Genomic DNA, 17,405 nt, shown 5'->3' with positions numbered 1-17,405 from the left:
TCTTCGGCGTGACGAGCGAACACTTTAACCACTAGACTACCCGACCGCCCCTTGTGTTCCTGAGGAGAGCTGGTACAGTAACAATGAACTTGAAAGTTTATTTATATTTTTTGTTGTTATATAAAAGGGGGATATTATAGTGAAGAATATTATGCATGATTTTTCTACCTTCATCCAATTTTTCAAAGCAATGACCAAACTTGAATTTTCAACCAATTCCCAAACTAGTCCTAATGTGTGTTAGATACATTAGAATTGAGTGTGTGAGTTGTGTTTAACGCCGCTTTTAACATTATTCCAGTTATATCACAGCGTGTCAGCTTAATGTGGGAGGAAAGCCCGAAGTGATGCAGGTTTCAGATGTTTACCACTTCGGTGAAACCCACGAGCACAGGTATGGCGCTGAAAAACCTAGAAACAAAATCGGGGCGAACCGGAATTCGAACCCACAATCATAGGTTTCTGGCATGCCTAAGGGACGCAACTCTGCACAGCAAATCGTGGAGCCTTAGATGACTGGGCCACTCGTGATAGAACTGATATTTATACATATTATATTGATGAATAACTCTGTATGCACAATCAGTGTTTAAAATTAAGGGGGTCCTTGATATTTCATCCTGAAATATTCAAGTCCCGCAACCCCCTAAATCTTTAACATTAGGGTAATGACAAACACAAGCCTTTCATGTTAATTTTGAACAGTGCACATTCATATATCCCATCACGAGACAAGTACCACAATGCATTCATACATTAGTATATCAGTACACCCAAGATAGGATGAGGTCATCATTGATGCATCAATCATGATATAAATATTGTATCATAGTTTCATGTTTGATACAAAACAATCAGTTTCATAGTTATTGCTGTTACCTGTATATTGGATGAGCACAGTATATTTTTAGTGCATTGCAACATTGCCAAAAAAAAATTATTTTAAAAATATTTGCCAGATAGAAGGCTGTGTATGCAATTGCAAATCTGATTGGCCAACTATTCGAACTGATAGTGATCAATTAACCAATCAAATGCAACATAATAGTTTGGCTACCTCCTTTAATGCAAAATGACACAGTACATATAGTTATCAAATTGTATCATTTTTTATGTATCATGATACATATTGCATCGTGAGCTCACAATCAAGATACATATTAATTCAGGCTTAACCCTTGAGACAGCTTCGAACCCAGGGCACCAAATACACCAAATACTGTAACTCAGGGATGAGAATGGATATTTTCCTTTTCAGCTGAAACTTCTTTGGAATGGAGCGTGGTCCATAATTTGAGGGTGTTTAGTGGGGAAGCCATGAGATTTTAACAAATTTGGGGTCACTAAAATACTAGGAAATCCAAAGATTCTCACCCCTGTTAACTGAAAAGAAATGTTTGTGGCAGGCAATTGCGAGGTGAACAGTGCAAAAATAAAATATTATTTCCAAACATTATTGGTGATGAAATGAAACAAAACATAATCGTTGTTGTGGTGCCTTAAAAACAAGCGTGAATTAATAACAAGGTATTATCACTTCAAACATGCCTACAATCCGTGTGCAGACAGACGTGGACAATGAATGGACACACAACTACAATTACCTCCAAGGCACCAGGTTTAGTAATGGCCCGATCCGCCGATAGATCGCCCTATGACATAAACCACGTAAGCCGTGTCACTCAAACAATAATAGGAGCTTAAATATATATGTGGCTAGCTGCTTTGCAGTTTTTCGATATATTTACAACCATTGATAAATGTTTTGAAACAATATCTCAAATGAAGATTATGAGCCATGAAAATGAAAAAAGAAAAATCAAAAAATGTCTGGCCAAATTTTTTAAATCTAACTTGCCTGAACTTGCATCTTGGTATTATTTTCATTGCATTTATTCTTAGTATAGGCACTGATATCTAGAGTAGTGTCAGACCCAAAGGGTATTTTAACTTTCTAGTTTCGGACTAGTGGCTAAAGGATGCAGCTTATTTTAAATACTATGAAGTATTATTTTCCAATATTCCAATGCTTAATCACATTTTCTGGTTCAGCGACCATCATTGAAAACGTCAGATATTTATAGCAGTGATCTAGCTCTCTAGAAATACAAAGCCAGCCACACGATGTACCTATTGCTTGAAGTAGTCGTCTTGTGTACTTAGCGAGTCTGAAATGTATACCATGTAAATAACGCATGTCAATCACCTGTCATTTGGTGACGAGTTTCATTGAGTGACACGCCAGCCTGTCAACAACTAGGTCAATGAAATATACATGTGAGAACTTATGATAATCTGAGAATACAGATGATGCACAAGATAAGTTGGGAGGTTGGAGAAGCACAGGGGTTGCATTTAGATGGGGCTGATGGTAAAGGTTGGATGGTAAAGGTTTGGATGGTTTGGGGATATAATATATTTTAAGCTGGCATGGGTGAATCAAACTAGGTTGCATCAACGGGAAATTCACTGCACATACTCAGCGAAAATAGACTAGAAGATAATGACAGAAAATATTTCATTAGCAACGTGTAAGGCAAGACCATTTTTTAACTTGTTTAGAAGGTTTTCTTGGCAAAATGTGAAAAAAGAAATACAAAAATTAATGAAATTATAATAAAAATATTAAAAAGGCAGGTTTGTTTGAGGTTTAAAAAAATGATGTTACATCAATCTTTTTATAAGATATTTATATGAAATTCTTAAAAATGATTTTGTTTTAATTTAACTCAGACTCATGTAAAATTAGAGAAAAAAATGGTCTGACCAAGAAATGTTGTCTAAAGGTTGTATCTAAACAGCCTTGAGATCTGACAGTTGTATGTAGTCCGTTTCAGGAACAGACAAAATTCTTAAAACAGGGATCAGTATGTAATATTTCCTCCACAGCACAAGTGCTGAGCAAGTGACAACGATGTGATTGCTTCACTCGATCAACGTTACCTTGTTGCATCTCTCCCACACTGGAACTAAAGGCTCACAATTGATGCATCATCTTGTTCAACAGTTGGTTGCTGGACATAGTAATACTTAGTAACCCAATCCTGACTCATCTTCCTGAGGCAAGGGCTTTAACTGACTATCAAAGTCCAGTTTCCACCCTTGGCTGGAGTTCTGGATTTATATTTTGGCTGGAGTCTATGCATAGTCCAATAAAAATCATGTGACAAACTAAACATCTGGTTTGCAAACAACATGGACTTCAATGCGCAGATTTCAGTCGACTGAAGGATTTGCAAAGCATGTGTACTGCCAACTGCGTTTTGGCAGATATTTTGCAAATCTTTTCATGTTTTTAATCAAGGTGCACATGTGATTTGATGCACTTCGCGAGGTAAAGCCTGTTTTATTACAATATAGATCTTGATTATCGATTGAATTGTCTTGACTGGGTGTCGCCATTTTGTTCGAAGCAAATGCAAGTGATGTCAATTGGTCAATAGGAGGGACATAACTTGTAAATAGCAACTGGTGGCACTACAATCAAGTCAGGAATTCCAGCCTAGTTCGGCAAAAGTGGACTTTAGAGTCAGTTAACGCCCTTGCCTCGGGAAGATGATCCTGTCACTGATAAACATTCAGTGAGCAATTGTGGTTATACTATTTAAAAAGAAATCCCCAAAATCTGAATGCTTATTATCACAGGCAAAGTATGCCCCCAGGCGTTCTCTGCACTGGTCAATGAAGCCTATGTTCAAGACAATCCACCAGCAACACTTGTGTCATACATATCGATGCCATCTAAATATTGGTTAACAGGAACCATAACATATACTGATGGTAAGAAATATGTGAACAGCTGGAGAACCTAAAATCTGAACGTAAAACCACAGATTGTCAATGTACACTAAAGTGCCCACGTGCACAAAGCAGTCTCAGTCCTAAGACTCTCCTAATATCAATACTTTTACACACACATATAGTCTGAGAACTAAAATCACTTTGTGCAAGTGGGTCTTTTATACTATTTTGTTGATTTGCATTGAAAAAAGTTAACATTATTTTACAATGATGTTACATGTTCCCTTACTTTCATGCATCAGTATAATTCCAAATATATAATATATGCAAAATAGATGCTCAAATAGAATGGATACATGTTTGGTTAGGCATAAATTCTGTGAAAATATTAAACCATTAATCATTTGTTAGGAGTTATTGCCACCATGGACACGATCACGATACAAGACACAAATGATACAGTTCCCTATATCCATGGACGATACAAGGCTGACTGGTACCGACAAAACAGACTCAGCATTACAACCCAGCAAACATACATTGCTGGCCGGTGGTGTTTGTTACAACAGACACTACTGCTGTATACCTGGTACTTCTCAATGTCTCTTGTACAACTGACTTAAGAGATAAACATGTGTTTCCAGATGTGTGGGTCTTATTGAATATTCATATTGAAATTTCATCTGGAACTGATAGTGTTTCTGTAACCCTCTCAGCCTTTGTGTTAGTTTGTTTGTTTGTTGTTTAACGCTGCACTCAGCAATATTCAAGCTATATGACGGTGGTCTGTAAAATAATCGAGTCTGGACCAGGCAATCCAATGATTGACATCATGAGCATCGATCCACGCAATTGAGATCGATGACATGCCAAACTCAGCAATATTCCAGCTGTATGACAGTGGTCTGTAAATAAAAGAGTCTGGACCAGACAATCAGGTGACATCATGAGCATCGATCCATGCAATCAGGATACAATGATATTCATCAACCAAGTCAGCGAGCCTGACCACCCGATCCTGTTAGTTGCCTTTTACAACAAGCATAGTCGCCTTTTAAGGCAAGCATGGGTTGCTGATACCTATTCTACCCCAGGTGTTCATGGGTGCTCTACCATTGTGAACGGTTGTGAGACAGATATAATATCACTGGAGAATGCCATCTAGTCATGATACAATGGTGCATGTGGCATGCAGAACTTGAAATATAATGTGGACAGTTGTTCTTATCAATAATGATCAAACTTTATTAACACCTCACTCAGCAATATTCCAGCTATATGATGACGGTCTGTAAATGAATGGAGTCTGGACCAACCAATCCAGTGAGTGACATCATGAGCATCAATCCACGCAATTGGAATATGATGTACTGATATCTAACAAAATACACTGAATATAAGCAGACATGCCATGAAGGAGTTTGTACAATATTTTCATATTTGGCATTGTATTAATAACAGCATTGAAATGGTGCACTTAACAAGATGAAGAATCTTAAGATCTTGTCATTGGTGCAATGTCCAAATACCAACTGCATTCAACCATATTAACCAACCAATCCCCATTTCAGTCACATTTAACATCCTAATGTATGAGGCTAGGTGTACCAGTGTATACAGGAGTGGAGTCTGATTGTACAACAACCCAGCCAGCTACAGGTGCCTCACAGTGTTGACAGATGAACAGAGATGCATACACTAGCTGGTTACCAACACATGGCTATAGGAGGGAAATAGATATACCACATTATTCTCATACATTATGTCCCCAGTAAACTTACCAGTCGTATCTTTTTCTTGTACCAGTTAAATGGGAAATAGCTTTACAAACAGATAGAAAGCTTTCTAACTGTCCGCATGTCACGTTACTTATTAAACTTCATAATGTTGAAATTTGGAACAATTAAAAACTGTAGGCGTTTTTGAGATTCATTTGCAATAGATGGGCAAAGCAAAGGAAATATTAACGTTTCTAATGTTGAAAAATGTGAAAAATAATAACCATTAAAATACGAGACACTATGACATACATGACTAGATTTCTATTTCCAAAAGCAAGGATTTCATTTTTATTATTTTAAACTTTATCAACTCAAATCTTGTAAACAGAAAAACTAAACTAAATGTGTTCTATTATCATCAAATTTTCGACACACATATTTTGAATGAAATATCTCATATCAGTTTGAATTTGAAAAAGGAAATTCACATAAACACGACATTTCTGTTCTGACTTATACCAATCCTATTGTCATAAAAGAAAACCTGTAAACCTACATATAAGTACTAGTGAGTGCTTAGATACAATCATTCTCTTAAGCAATGTAACTGTTAATATGTTGATGTTGAGCTACGAACGAAAATAAATTTGAAAATGCTGATAAATGTGAGGGATGTTCACAAAACTAAATAAACAGTTCCCCAGACACGGCAAGGTACAACATCTATGTGCTCCAACAAGCTGTTATACTTACTTTACTTTGTCTAAGGATGGCCCCTCCCCACTGTCAGATGAATGAAGTCTTGGCATGAGTGCGTTACTGACCGACGTCCCTGGACTGCCATAATTGTCCACCCCAGCGCCACCGATCTCCCCACCCCACGCTGACCGGGCACCATGGCGACCTCGACTAGGGCTGGAGCAGAAAATAAGAAAAAATTTACTCAAATTATTTCTTGGGGATCCAGCACTCTCTCTATTCAGGTTTGAAAATATTTTTTATTGACTCCATGAGAAAAGTGTCTCTGCATGTTTCAAAACCTCAATATTTCTATATTCAAGTACAAGAGTGTGTGCAGCATATATTCATGGCAATCACATTTAAATCTAAACCACTGCGATTACTGAGACAAGCATACAGGGAATTCTTCATAGCAGCCATTGATTTGTACCATTGATTGATTTCAACAGCGAAAATTGGGTACCAGTACTGTAGTCCTTGCCAAACTGCCCAATGGTATCATAAGGACAAGTAGAATTTTGCCATTTTTAATGGCATTGCTAAATGTTATGATTATAAGGACTACAGGACTATAGATGTTCAACATTTGCCAAACTGGGTGCTTCCTGATTTAATGTTGTGTTACATCAGTTAGTAATATTCCAGCTTTCAGCGGTAGAAACTAACATTTTTAGTCCACTAGTCCTTATAATGATAACATATAGCAAAACCCTTAAAATGGCAAATTTCTACTAGTCCTCATGATACCTTAACTATTGGTCAGTTTTGCAAGGACTACAGGACTAGTGCCAATTTCTAACGCTGGCTTTATCACAGCGGTCTGTAAATAAAAAAGTCAGGACCAGACACACAAGTGCATGAGCAACAATCTCCGTGTCCAGGTCTGAATACAAGTATCCAAGTCTCAGAGCCTTACCACCCAAGCCTCTCCAGGCAGCTCGTACAACAAGCAAAGCATACAGTGGACCTTCTCTTGCCGGGATACAGGTTGTTTCTGGAATACCATCTAAGATAGGGGAGGGGGTTAGGGCTGGTACGGGTAACTCGGGTACCCGGGTCGTTGGGTACTCAGTAGGACCTGGGTATCCACAGCACTACTGAATATGAATCTGATATGTTTTACCAGGGCTATGGTTAAAAAACTTCCCAATCGGACATTTTGTACCTATATCTTGAGACCTACATATACAGTTGGTAGCCGGGTAGGGTCGGGTAATAGGGGCGTGGGTACCTGGGTAGTAAAGTTGGACTTGTCCCAGCCCTAGTGGGGGTGCTTTATTTTGTTTGTTGTTAAACACGACACTCAGCAACATTCCAGCTATGTGATGGTTGTCTGTAAATCAGTCTAGACTAGACAATCCAGTGCCTGACATGAGCATTGATATACACAATCAACATGCATCAACCAAGTCAGTGAGCCTGACCACCTGAACCTGCTAGGGTCCTCTTATGACAAGCATGGGTTGCTGAAGACCAATTCTATCTTGGATCTTCACATAATCAGTAACACAACTTATTGTACAGTTCATTACTGGTCACCTATCAATGTCAAGCTGTGGGTTTGCTTGAGACAAATGGAAATAGGACATTTCATGATTAGAGCTTTTTATTTTTTTATTTCATAACCAAATTTGATAAAAATCTTGAGGACATTTCGGATGACAATCAGTTATTGTCCCAGAAAATCAACCCATCTGAAACTCTGATCGAGTGATCTTTAAGCTTTCTTAAATGAGGACTGAACATATTTTGAAATTTCAAATTTAGTGTGGAATTAGCACTGAACTGAAAGGTGAACTTGGAGGCAGTTAAAAACTGTTAGAAGAATTAGGGGTGCTTTAATTTCAGCGTCATGAATATAGGGTGGCATTGAGGGTGGCAGTGGTGGTGATTGGCAGTGAGGGTGGCAGTGGTGGTGATTGGCAGTGAGGGTGGCAGTGGTGGTGATTGGCAGTGAGGGTGGCAGTGCTGGTGATTGGCAGTGAGGGTGGCAGTGCTGGTGATTGGCAGTGAGGGTGGCAGTGGGGTTGATGGTGGAGGTGGTAGTGGTGGTGATTGGCAGTGAGGGAGGCAGTGGTGGTGATTGGCAGTGAAGGTGGCAGTGGTGGTGATTTGCAGTGAGGGTGGCAGTGGTGGTGATTGGCAGTGAGGGTGGCAGTGGTGGTGATTGGCAGTGAGGGTGGCAGTGGTGGTGATTGGCAGTGAGGGTGGCAGTGGTGGTGATTGGCAGTGAGGGTGGCAGTGGTGGTGATTGGCAGTGAGGGTGGCAGTGGTGGTGATTGCAGTGAGGGAGGCAGTGGTGGTGATTGGCAGTGAGGGAGGCAGTGGTGGTGATTGGCAGTGAGGGAGGCAGTGGTGGTGATTGGCAGTGAGGGTGGCAGTGGTGGTGATTGGCAGTGAGGGTGGCAGTGGTGGTGATTGGCAGTGAGGGTGGCAGTGGTGGTGATTGGCAGTGAGGGTGGCAGTGGTGGTGATTGGCAGTGAGGGAGGCAGTGGTGGTGATTGGCAGTGAGGGTGGCAGTGGTGGTGATTTGCAGTGAGGGTGGTAGTGGTGGTGATTGGCAGTGAGGGTGGCAGTGGTGGTGATTGGCAGTGAGGGAGGCAGTGGTGGTGATTGGCAGTGAGGGTGGCAGTGGTGGTGATTTGCAGTGAGGGAGGCAGTGGTGGTGATTGGCAGTGAGGGTGGCAGTGGTGGTGATTTGCAGTGAGGGCGGAAGTGGTGGTGATTGGCAGTGAGGGTGGCAGTGGTAGTGATTGGTAGTGAGGGTGGCAGTGGGGTTGATGGTGGAGGGGGTAGTGGTGGTGATTGGCAGTGAGGGTTGCAGTGGGGTTGATGGTGGAGGGGGTAGTGGTGGTGATTGGCAGTGAGAGTGGCAGTGGGGTTGATGGTGGAGGTGGTAGTGGTGGTGATTGGCAGTGAGGGTTTGGGTTTGGGTTTGGGTTTGGGTTTGGGTTGGGTTATTACAGGAGAGGTGTAAGTTAGTATACCCATGCTTCTACATCAGAGTTACCCTGATGTGCTTATGGCTGAAATAGATCATAGCCAACTGTATCAGGAAATAACAAGATAATTATTCTGATATGATTATGGACTCCCAGTAACATAGAGTTACTCTGGTAGCAATGCTACATTAGCCTGGTTCACAGACATATGGGTCATAGTTTGCCAGACAGCTATGTAATATATTACTGCTTGTATACAAACACTGAAAAGATCACATATATCCTATGATATAATCCTCTTATTACTCATAACACATAAAAGTAATCCAGACAAATATACCATTCCTCCTACTGGATCAGACAAGGCATTCATTCGTTGTAATGTGATTGTTATTTATAAAACTATTTAATACAAAGTAAGGGCATTGCTGTTATGATTTTTGGCCCTGACTGAGGATGTCTATCATCACATACTATGCTGTCCAGTCAGGTGGGCAGGTGTGCTCCACAACCAAACATATATGCTATATGACCATGACATGGGCCATAGTTCTACATATCTAAGCCCAGACTGAGGATGTCAAGACCGACAGCACCTCACAAACCTGTAGCCTAGGGTGGGAGATTTACATTTAGATTTAGATTAGGAATGTGATTATCTTGAGAAGCTTTACATCAGAGGTGTTACAGTGTTTGGTATTCCAGAAGTATATTATGTCAATGTTCCTCGGAGGGCAAACATTTCACCGAGGTGGTCTCCAAACATTGACATTATGGTCAGCCAACACTGACCAACAAAGGTCCACTCATACCATAAGTCTTTATTTCAGGTGATAAATGACAACAACAACAACAACAACAACAACAATAATGTACATTTAAATTGCGCTTAAAGCAGACAAGAATAACTGCTCACAGTGCAACAAAAAAGAATAATGTAACAAAACTCACGTAAAATTATGCATTGAAATACTGAGTTTGAGAGAAAAGAGATTATAAACTCTGTTATAGCAGCTAGCACACAGATAGGTTTTGAGGTTAGCTCTGTAACAGAGTTTCAGCTGGAAGAGGGATGGAATTCGAGCCAAATGTTTTGAGTCTGTAGGATGGATCTGAGAGAGGATTGTGTCACTTGAGAGGACAATTTAGCAAAAATGGAGCAAGCAGTAACTGTTTGTTTGTTTCTTGTTTAATGCCGCACTCAGCAATATTCCAGCTATATGACGGCGGTCTGTAAATAATCGAGTCTGGACCAGACAATCCAGAGATTGATATCATGAGCACTGATCCACGCATTTGGGATACGATGACATGCATCAACCAAGTCAGCAAGCCTGACCACCTGATCGCCTCTTACGACAAGCAATGTCACCTTTTAAGGCCAGCATGGGTTGCTGAAGACCTGTTCTACCCCGGATCTTCATGAGTGGGTGCGTATCATTTCATGCCCCTTTCAGCAATATTCTAGTAATATCACACCAGAGGCAACCAGAAATGGGCTTCACGCAGTGTTTCCATGGGGGAAATAAAACCTGGGGTATTTGCAAGTGAACTCTGTAACCATCGGGCTACCCCACGCCTGTATGGAGTAGCATGCTGAGACAGGTGCTGGTTGGATTGAGGCATACGATTCAGGTGATAACTGTTCCAAATGTGCTACTCACCTAAATCTGAAATCTTTAGGAAGGGAGAAGCCCTGCAGTGAGTCTAGCCTTGATTTCATGATCTGCTTCTTGAAGTCCTTCCTGCTGGTGTTGCCATAGCCATTGAAGATGTGATCACAGAACAGGAGGCGGCCATCAGCATAGATCTGTAAACAAAAAAAGTTTTTTTCAGTTGTGTTCTTCAGTGAATCTGAATGGTGCATAGTGTTTGAGTTGTTCCACATTACAATCAACAATATCCCAGCCATATCCTGAAGGCCTGTAAAGAGTCAGGGCCAGACAGACCAGGGGCTGATATTAGGAGTACCACACCATCAAGGTACCATGTCACACAATCATCCAAGTCAGCATGTCCACCAGTTCAGTTGCCTTCAGACAAGTAAAAGAGGTTTGTGGAGCTATTCCAACTCGGGTCCCATGAAAGAACTTTAAGAGACAGTGACTTCTGACACTAACAGTTTGTAATGAAACATTCCAGTACCTACCAGAAACATTCTTGCTACACTACTTCAAAGACAATTTCAGGACCTATCCCCAGTACCTACCAGAAACATTCTTGCTACACTACATCAAAGACAATTCCAGGACCTATCACCAGTACCTACCAGAAACATTCTTGCCACCCTACATCAAAGACAATGTCAGAGCCTTTCCCCAGTACCTACCAGGAACATTCTTGCCATCCTACATCAAAAGCAATTCCAGGACCTATCACCAGGACCTACCAGGAACATTCTTGCCACCCTACATCAAAAGCAATTTCAGGACCTATCACCAGGACCTACCAGGAACATTCTTGCCACCCCTACATCAAAGACAATTCCAGTACCTACCAGGAACATTCCAGGAACCACGTTGTGCCTGGTGAGGAGTAGGGGCTGAGTGTGGTCAGACATGTCTGCTGCTGTGTTGATATCGTACTTGAATATCCTGTACGTGTCGCCCCGACACTGGGTGCACGGGCGTGTCCGGTTCCTGTTCATGTTGTTGTACAGATGGTTCAACATGTCCTCAGCCCCTGTAGCATGGGGGTAGCTGCCGGGGTGGAAAGGGGAGGTTAGCATCAGGGAAAGAGAATTATCAGGCGTTGCTAATTAATAAAACTACCCAGCTCATAGAAACACATTACATCGTATCACTTCAGTATATGGAGGTAAAGGAACAGGTGATAACAATTAAACTTGGTCAACACAAAATTTGAAATTTGAAATAAAACATCACTAGACATGATGATTTACCTTTTGAATCATATTTTCTGTTCCGCTAGGCATTTTTTTATATGCAGAGATTAAGATTACTGTGAGTATTTTCTCGTAAACTAACCCGGAAACTGCAATAAGCTGTCAACATGTTTTCTCCCAATCTTCCAGGGATTTGATCAAAAATTACTTTATAATGAAACATTTGAAAGGAATTTGATACGATTTGAACTGTTTATAAAACTATTATTTCACTATTATTATCAGGAATAAAGTATTCCAATATCATGTTATTTTAGTTGCAGCTTTACTGCATATATTTGAAATAATTAATAACCACTTTGGTACAGCTGATCGTTATTGCCGAATATTTTTTACGTATGGAACAATTTGACCAATCACTGTTGATGCTCCTCTGCTCACGATGGCGAATACTTTATGTTGACATAATGGACGAAACTACCACAAATATGACTGTCAACGAGTCAAAGTATGGTATTTATGATATATACATGTCCATTCTTTGTCAACTAAAATCCGTTTCAAGGCATCAATAGCGGTAATCTGACCGTAGTTGCTGTAACTAACGGTGATCTCCTGATCACTTCACACGCTTTTGCCAAAACAATATTGAACAAAATTTTGAATGAAATTAATCAAATAGGTTACTAACATAAATCCAGATATACAGTGAACACATTTTATAACCAGACTGTGTAATTACATGATTAATTTGAGTACTTGAGAACAGATTTGTTGACATGGAATTTCTGGTGTTACATGCTCTTTGTGTTGGGGGGAAAAACATCAAAACTCTTCTAACCTGTGTACAGGGCGACCCCGTTGGAACTCCCTTAATTCAAGGTACGTATAACTTGCCTTACAGACCGCAAAATAAATGGTAATTACAAACCCCTGACATGTTCAATGACTCAAAAAACATGTCTGCCATGAATGTGCTTGTTCGTCCATGTTGAAAGGGAGGTTACTCTCATAACACACATTACAACTTAATACTCCATTTATTCAGACTGATGGAATGGTACACTGAGCCAATTTTCAGAACAGAAACAAAACAGGATTGTCCTTCTTACCCTGAAACATCTCCCACAATGTTTTACCAAAATTCGTACCCAAGAATAAAAATAGTCTTAACCATATGTAAGTCTCAAACAATGATTAGCATCACTTACAGAGAGGACACAGCACACACAATCTGGAGCTGGGATGGTGGGGCCTCCCTGAGGATGAACTCGTCAAACTCGATATCAGTGATGTTTGGGATGGCGTAACGGTTACATCGACACTGACTCTTCACCCCCGTCATGGCAAACTGTCTGACAGCCAGAGGACACGTGCTGTGGTACAAGGTGGCAGAACGGATGCGTTCCGGCAGGGACATGTTGGTGTTCTGTCGGGTGGGAGACTTACAATGACCGTGAGCTGACTGGGCTCTGGTACCAACTCTGTGAAGAATGAATTGTTTGATAGGCATTACTTAGAAGTTGACGGATGACAAGATAGACACAATTTTTTATGGATAACAACTTCTTTAATACTGTAAAAGGCGACGTTTCGGTATAGATCCTTATACCGTTGTCAAGCAAGACTGAATGAGGGACATAGTGTAGAATATATATAGCAAGTGGATGATAACAATAGAGGATTAACAGTAACAACAAGGGCATACATGAGTGGGATAACATAGGTAGGTGTGACAACAAAGGGATTATGCTATCACAACACGATGGGCAGAAAACACATAGCTAGAAGCCAATAGGGGCATGAAGCCAATAAACAGGTGATTATTGGTTGATGAGTTCATAGTAGGCGGATGGGATGAAATAGCCTTGATCTCTGTTGATTGATGGCTTGTGGCGGCGAATATGGACTGCTTCTGTTAGTTTTCTTTTGGTGAAGTCATGGAGGTTGTTGGCGAGGATTTGGACGTTGTCCCAGTTGATGATGTGATTGGGACAGTTGATGATATGGTCCGAGATGGCTGATTTGCTGTCGGATTTGGTGGTGGAGGTTTTATGCTCTTTGATTCTGGTGTTGATTGGGCGGGATGTTTCACCTACGTAAGATTGCCCACAGTTGCAGTCAATTTTGTAGACTACACCTTTAGCCTCTTGGGGTTTAGATGTGTTCCTGCCGTTGGCTCTTAGCAGGGTGTTGAGGGAGTTGGAGCTGGTGAAGTGGGTGTCGATGTTGGCTTGCTGTTTGAGGAGGCGGCTGATGATGTGGGAGGCTTTTCCTATGAACGGGAGGGCGATGCGGAAGGGCAATCTTACGTAGGTGAAACATCCCGCCCAATCAACACCAGAATCAAAGAGCATAAAACCTCCACCACCAAATCCAAAACGTCGCCTTTTACAGTATTAAAGAAGTTGTTATCCATAAAAAATTGTGTCTATCTTGTCTGTGAAGAATGGTGGAGAAATAACATGGCTGGCACAATAACAGTAGGATTAATGTTGCAGTTCAACAATACCATTAACAAAAACAACAACAATAATAAACGTCCATTTATAATGCATCAGACTCTCTCCAAGCGAATGCTCACGATGCTATATTATTATTGCCCTTGTCTATGGATCATTCTCAGCTCCCACACCAACAACCCAGGTTCCATTCCAAATGGTTACTAACTCTGACACCATTGTATTAACTCTGACATCAATGTTTACAAACTCTGACAACAATGTTTACTAACTCTGACTTCATTGTTTACTTACTCTGACATCAATGTTTACAAACTCTGACATCAATATTTACAAACTCTGACATCAATGTTCACTAATCCTGACAGCAATGTTCACTAACTCTGACTTCAATGTTCACTAACTCTGACTTCAATGTTCACTAACCCTGACAGCAATGTTTACTAACTCTGACAGCAATGTTTACTAACTCTGACATCAATGTTTACTAACTCTGACATCAATGTTTACTAACTCTGATATCAATGTTCACTAACTCTGACTTCAATGTTCACTAACTCAGACATTAATGTTTGATATCTGACATCAATGTTCACTAACTCTGACTTCAATGTTCACTAACTCTGACTTCAATGTTCACTAACCCTGACAGCAATGTTTACTAACTCTGACATCAATGTTTACAAACTCTGACATCAATGTTCACTAACTCTGACTTCAATGTTCACTAACTCAGACATTAATGTTTGATAACTGACTTCAATGTTTACAAACTCTGACATCAATGTTCACTAGCTCTGACTTCAATGTTTACAAACTCTGACATCAATGTTCACTAACTCTGACTTCAATGTTTACAAACTCTGACAGCAATGTTTACTAACTCTGACTTCAATGTTCACAAACTCAAACATCAATGCTTACTATCTTTGACATTAACATTAACTAACTCTGACTTCAATGTTAAATAACCCTGACTTCAATTTTACTAACTCTGACAATCTTCTCAAGACAGATACAGCAGTAGGAGACACTGTCCTTTCATCTCCCTGTCCGTATGTGTACATCTCTGACTTCTCCTCAAACTTAACCACAGACCGATGAGGTGATGGCTGACGACTCTCGACCATTGATGAATCTCTCTTCTGATTCCCTGAAATAATATGTTATTATTAGACCTAAGAAACTACTGTTTGTCGTAAGACAAGCCAACTAACTTGGTGTTCATTGTTCAGGCTCTATGAATGTCATAGTATCCCAAATGTGTAGATCGATGCTCATGATGTCAGTCACTAGATTGTCTGTTCCAGACTCAATTACTCAGAGAGGTGTCAAATACCTGGTATATTGCTGACTTCACCGTAAACAACAAACTAACATATTATCTTCATAATAAATAAAATCGACAAAACTCTCTCCATATTCAAGTCAATCTCATTAAAATCAGATCTTAGTTCTCACTACTGTTAAACAAAGATCTGGGGTATCCCATTACATGTCACATAAGAACCACCTTCAGAGCGTAGCTTACCAGATCGGGAAAATGAAAGTAAAGTCAGAATTTGTTTTCTAATCATGCAAACTATATACATGGGGGTATTCGGAATGAAACTTATTGGCTGTATGACTGATTCCTTCAAAATCGTGGTCTATATCTCTCTTCAATGCGATGAACATTTGCAACGGAAGAGGCTTTCAGTGCCATGGGAAGTACTACAATTGAATCTCGGCCATCTATATGGCATTCCTGAAAACTGTTTTGTACAGTTTTGAGTGAGTGAGTGAGTGAGTGAGTGAGTGAGTGAGTGAGTGAGTGAGTGAGTGAGTGAGTGAGTGAGTGAGTGAGTGAGTGAGTGTGTTGTGTGTGTGTGTGTGTGTGTGTGTGTGTGTGTGTGTGTGTGTGTGTGTGTGTGGTTTTACGCCGTTTTTAGCAATATTCCGGCACCAGAAATGGGCTTCACACATTGTACCAATGTCGGGAATCGAACCCGGGTCTTCGGCGTGATGAGCAAACGCTTTAACCACTAGTCTCCCTGAAAGCCCCTTCAGATTGGGAATCGAGAACTTTGTCACAATATTTTTGAAAGCATAGTCTGGAAGTATAGTCTGGAGACTAGCGCTGTAAAGCTTCAGAAGGCTGCTTTCTTGTTGGCTAATGACGACTTCTTGTAAGTCATTTTACTGGTTGGTCAAAGTTTGTGGAGGGTCATTCTGAAGTGACCTGTAATGGGATGTCCTCAGATCTTTGCTTAGCAGTAGCGAGCTCTAAGATCTGATTCTAATGAGGTTGATCTTAAGCATAATGACTGATTTCAGAATTTCTGCAGAGGTAGTAGTTGCACTACCCATGTAGCCTTGAGCAACATACCAGTGACCCACATAATCACTACCACACTGGTCCCATACCATACCCATGCAACTCCATAGCAACACGTGAATACGAGAGTGAGAGAGTGTGCGTGTGAATAAAGTTTAATATTTATAATAATTGTTACACAAAAAAATTGAAAACTGATCTTCCTCTGTACAAGATGCTGATCTAATCATGCATATGCTGAAGTTGATGAGGCGTTATCTTTTTACTCAAACATGAAGAATTCGAAATGAATGTGTGCATAGTCCAAAAGAAATGTGAACATTAGCAACTTGAAGTGCTAATGGATTTCTAAGGGGGAGAATATATCCCTTAAAACCTGCTTCGAAGTAAAAAGATTCACGCTTTTTCTGAGTCAATGAAAGTCACATGACATAGCGCAAGTGAACCTCGGATCAATTGAACAGCTGTTTTCTACCAATTTTGAATTTGTTTTAACTCTTTCACAATGTCATATTAAAACACGTCGGTAAGACGGCTCATGGTATAAAACATAACAAGGAATGCATAAAATCACATGTACCCCTTGTGATACTGCTACTAATCCCCTAATGCCTAGTGGTATCAAAAATGAATCA

At 40.4% G+C, this 17,405-nt stretch overlaps 1 protein-coding gene across 1 annotated transcript in view; it reads right to left on the bottom strand.

The window, feature by feature from the left end:
* LOC139446027 (uncharacterized) overlaps positions 1 to 17,405 on the bottom strand; it is a 59,268-nt gene that overhangs the window by 5,182 nt on the left and 36,681 nt on the right. Inside the window, exons 13-17 of the mRNA XM_071227291.1 lie at positions 15,447 to 15,606; positions 13,203 to 13,475; positions 11,644 to 11,845; positions 10,811 to 10,956; positions 6,216 to 6,377 (exon numbers count right to left, since the gene is read on the bottom strand). Coding sequence (XP_071083392.1) covers positions 6,216 to 6,377; positions 10,811 to 10,956; positions 11,644 to 11,845; positions 13,203 to 13,475; positions 15,447 to 15,606 — 943 coding nt within the window. The remainder of the gene's footprint in view (positions 1 to 6,215; positions 6,378 to 10,810; positions 10,957 to 11,643; positions 11,846 to 13,202; positions 13,476 to 15,446; positions 15,607 to 17,405) is intronic.

Source organism: Haliotis cracherodii, unplaced genomic scaffold, assembly GCF_022045235.1.
Source record: "Haliotis cracherodii isolate W230 unplaced genomic scaffold, xgHalCrac1.p SCAF_6, whole genome shotgun sequence".
NCBI lineage: Eukaryota > Metazoa > Mollusca > Gastropoda > Lepetellida > Haliotidae > Haliotis > Haliotis cracherodii.
Note: the sequence above shows the minus strand (reverse complement) of the source record. Positions and strands in the feature narration are given on the sequence as shown.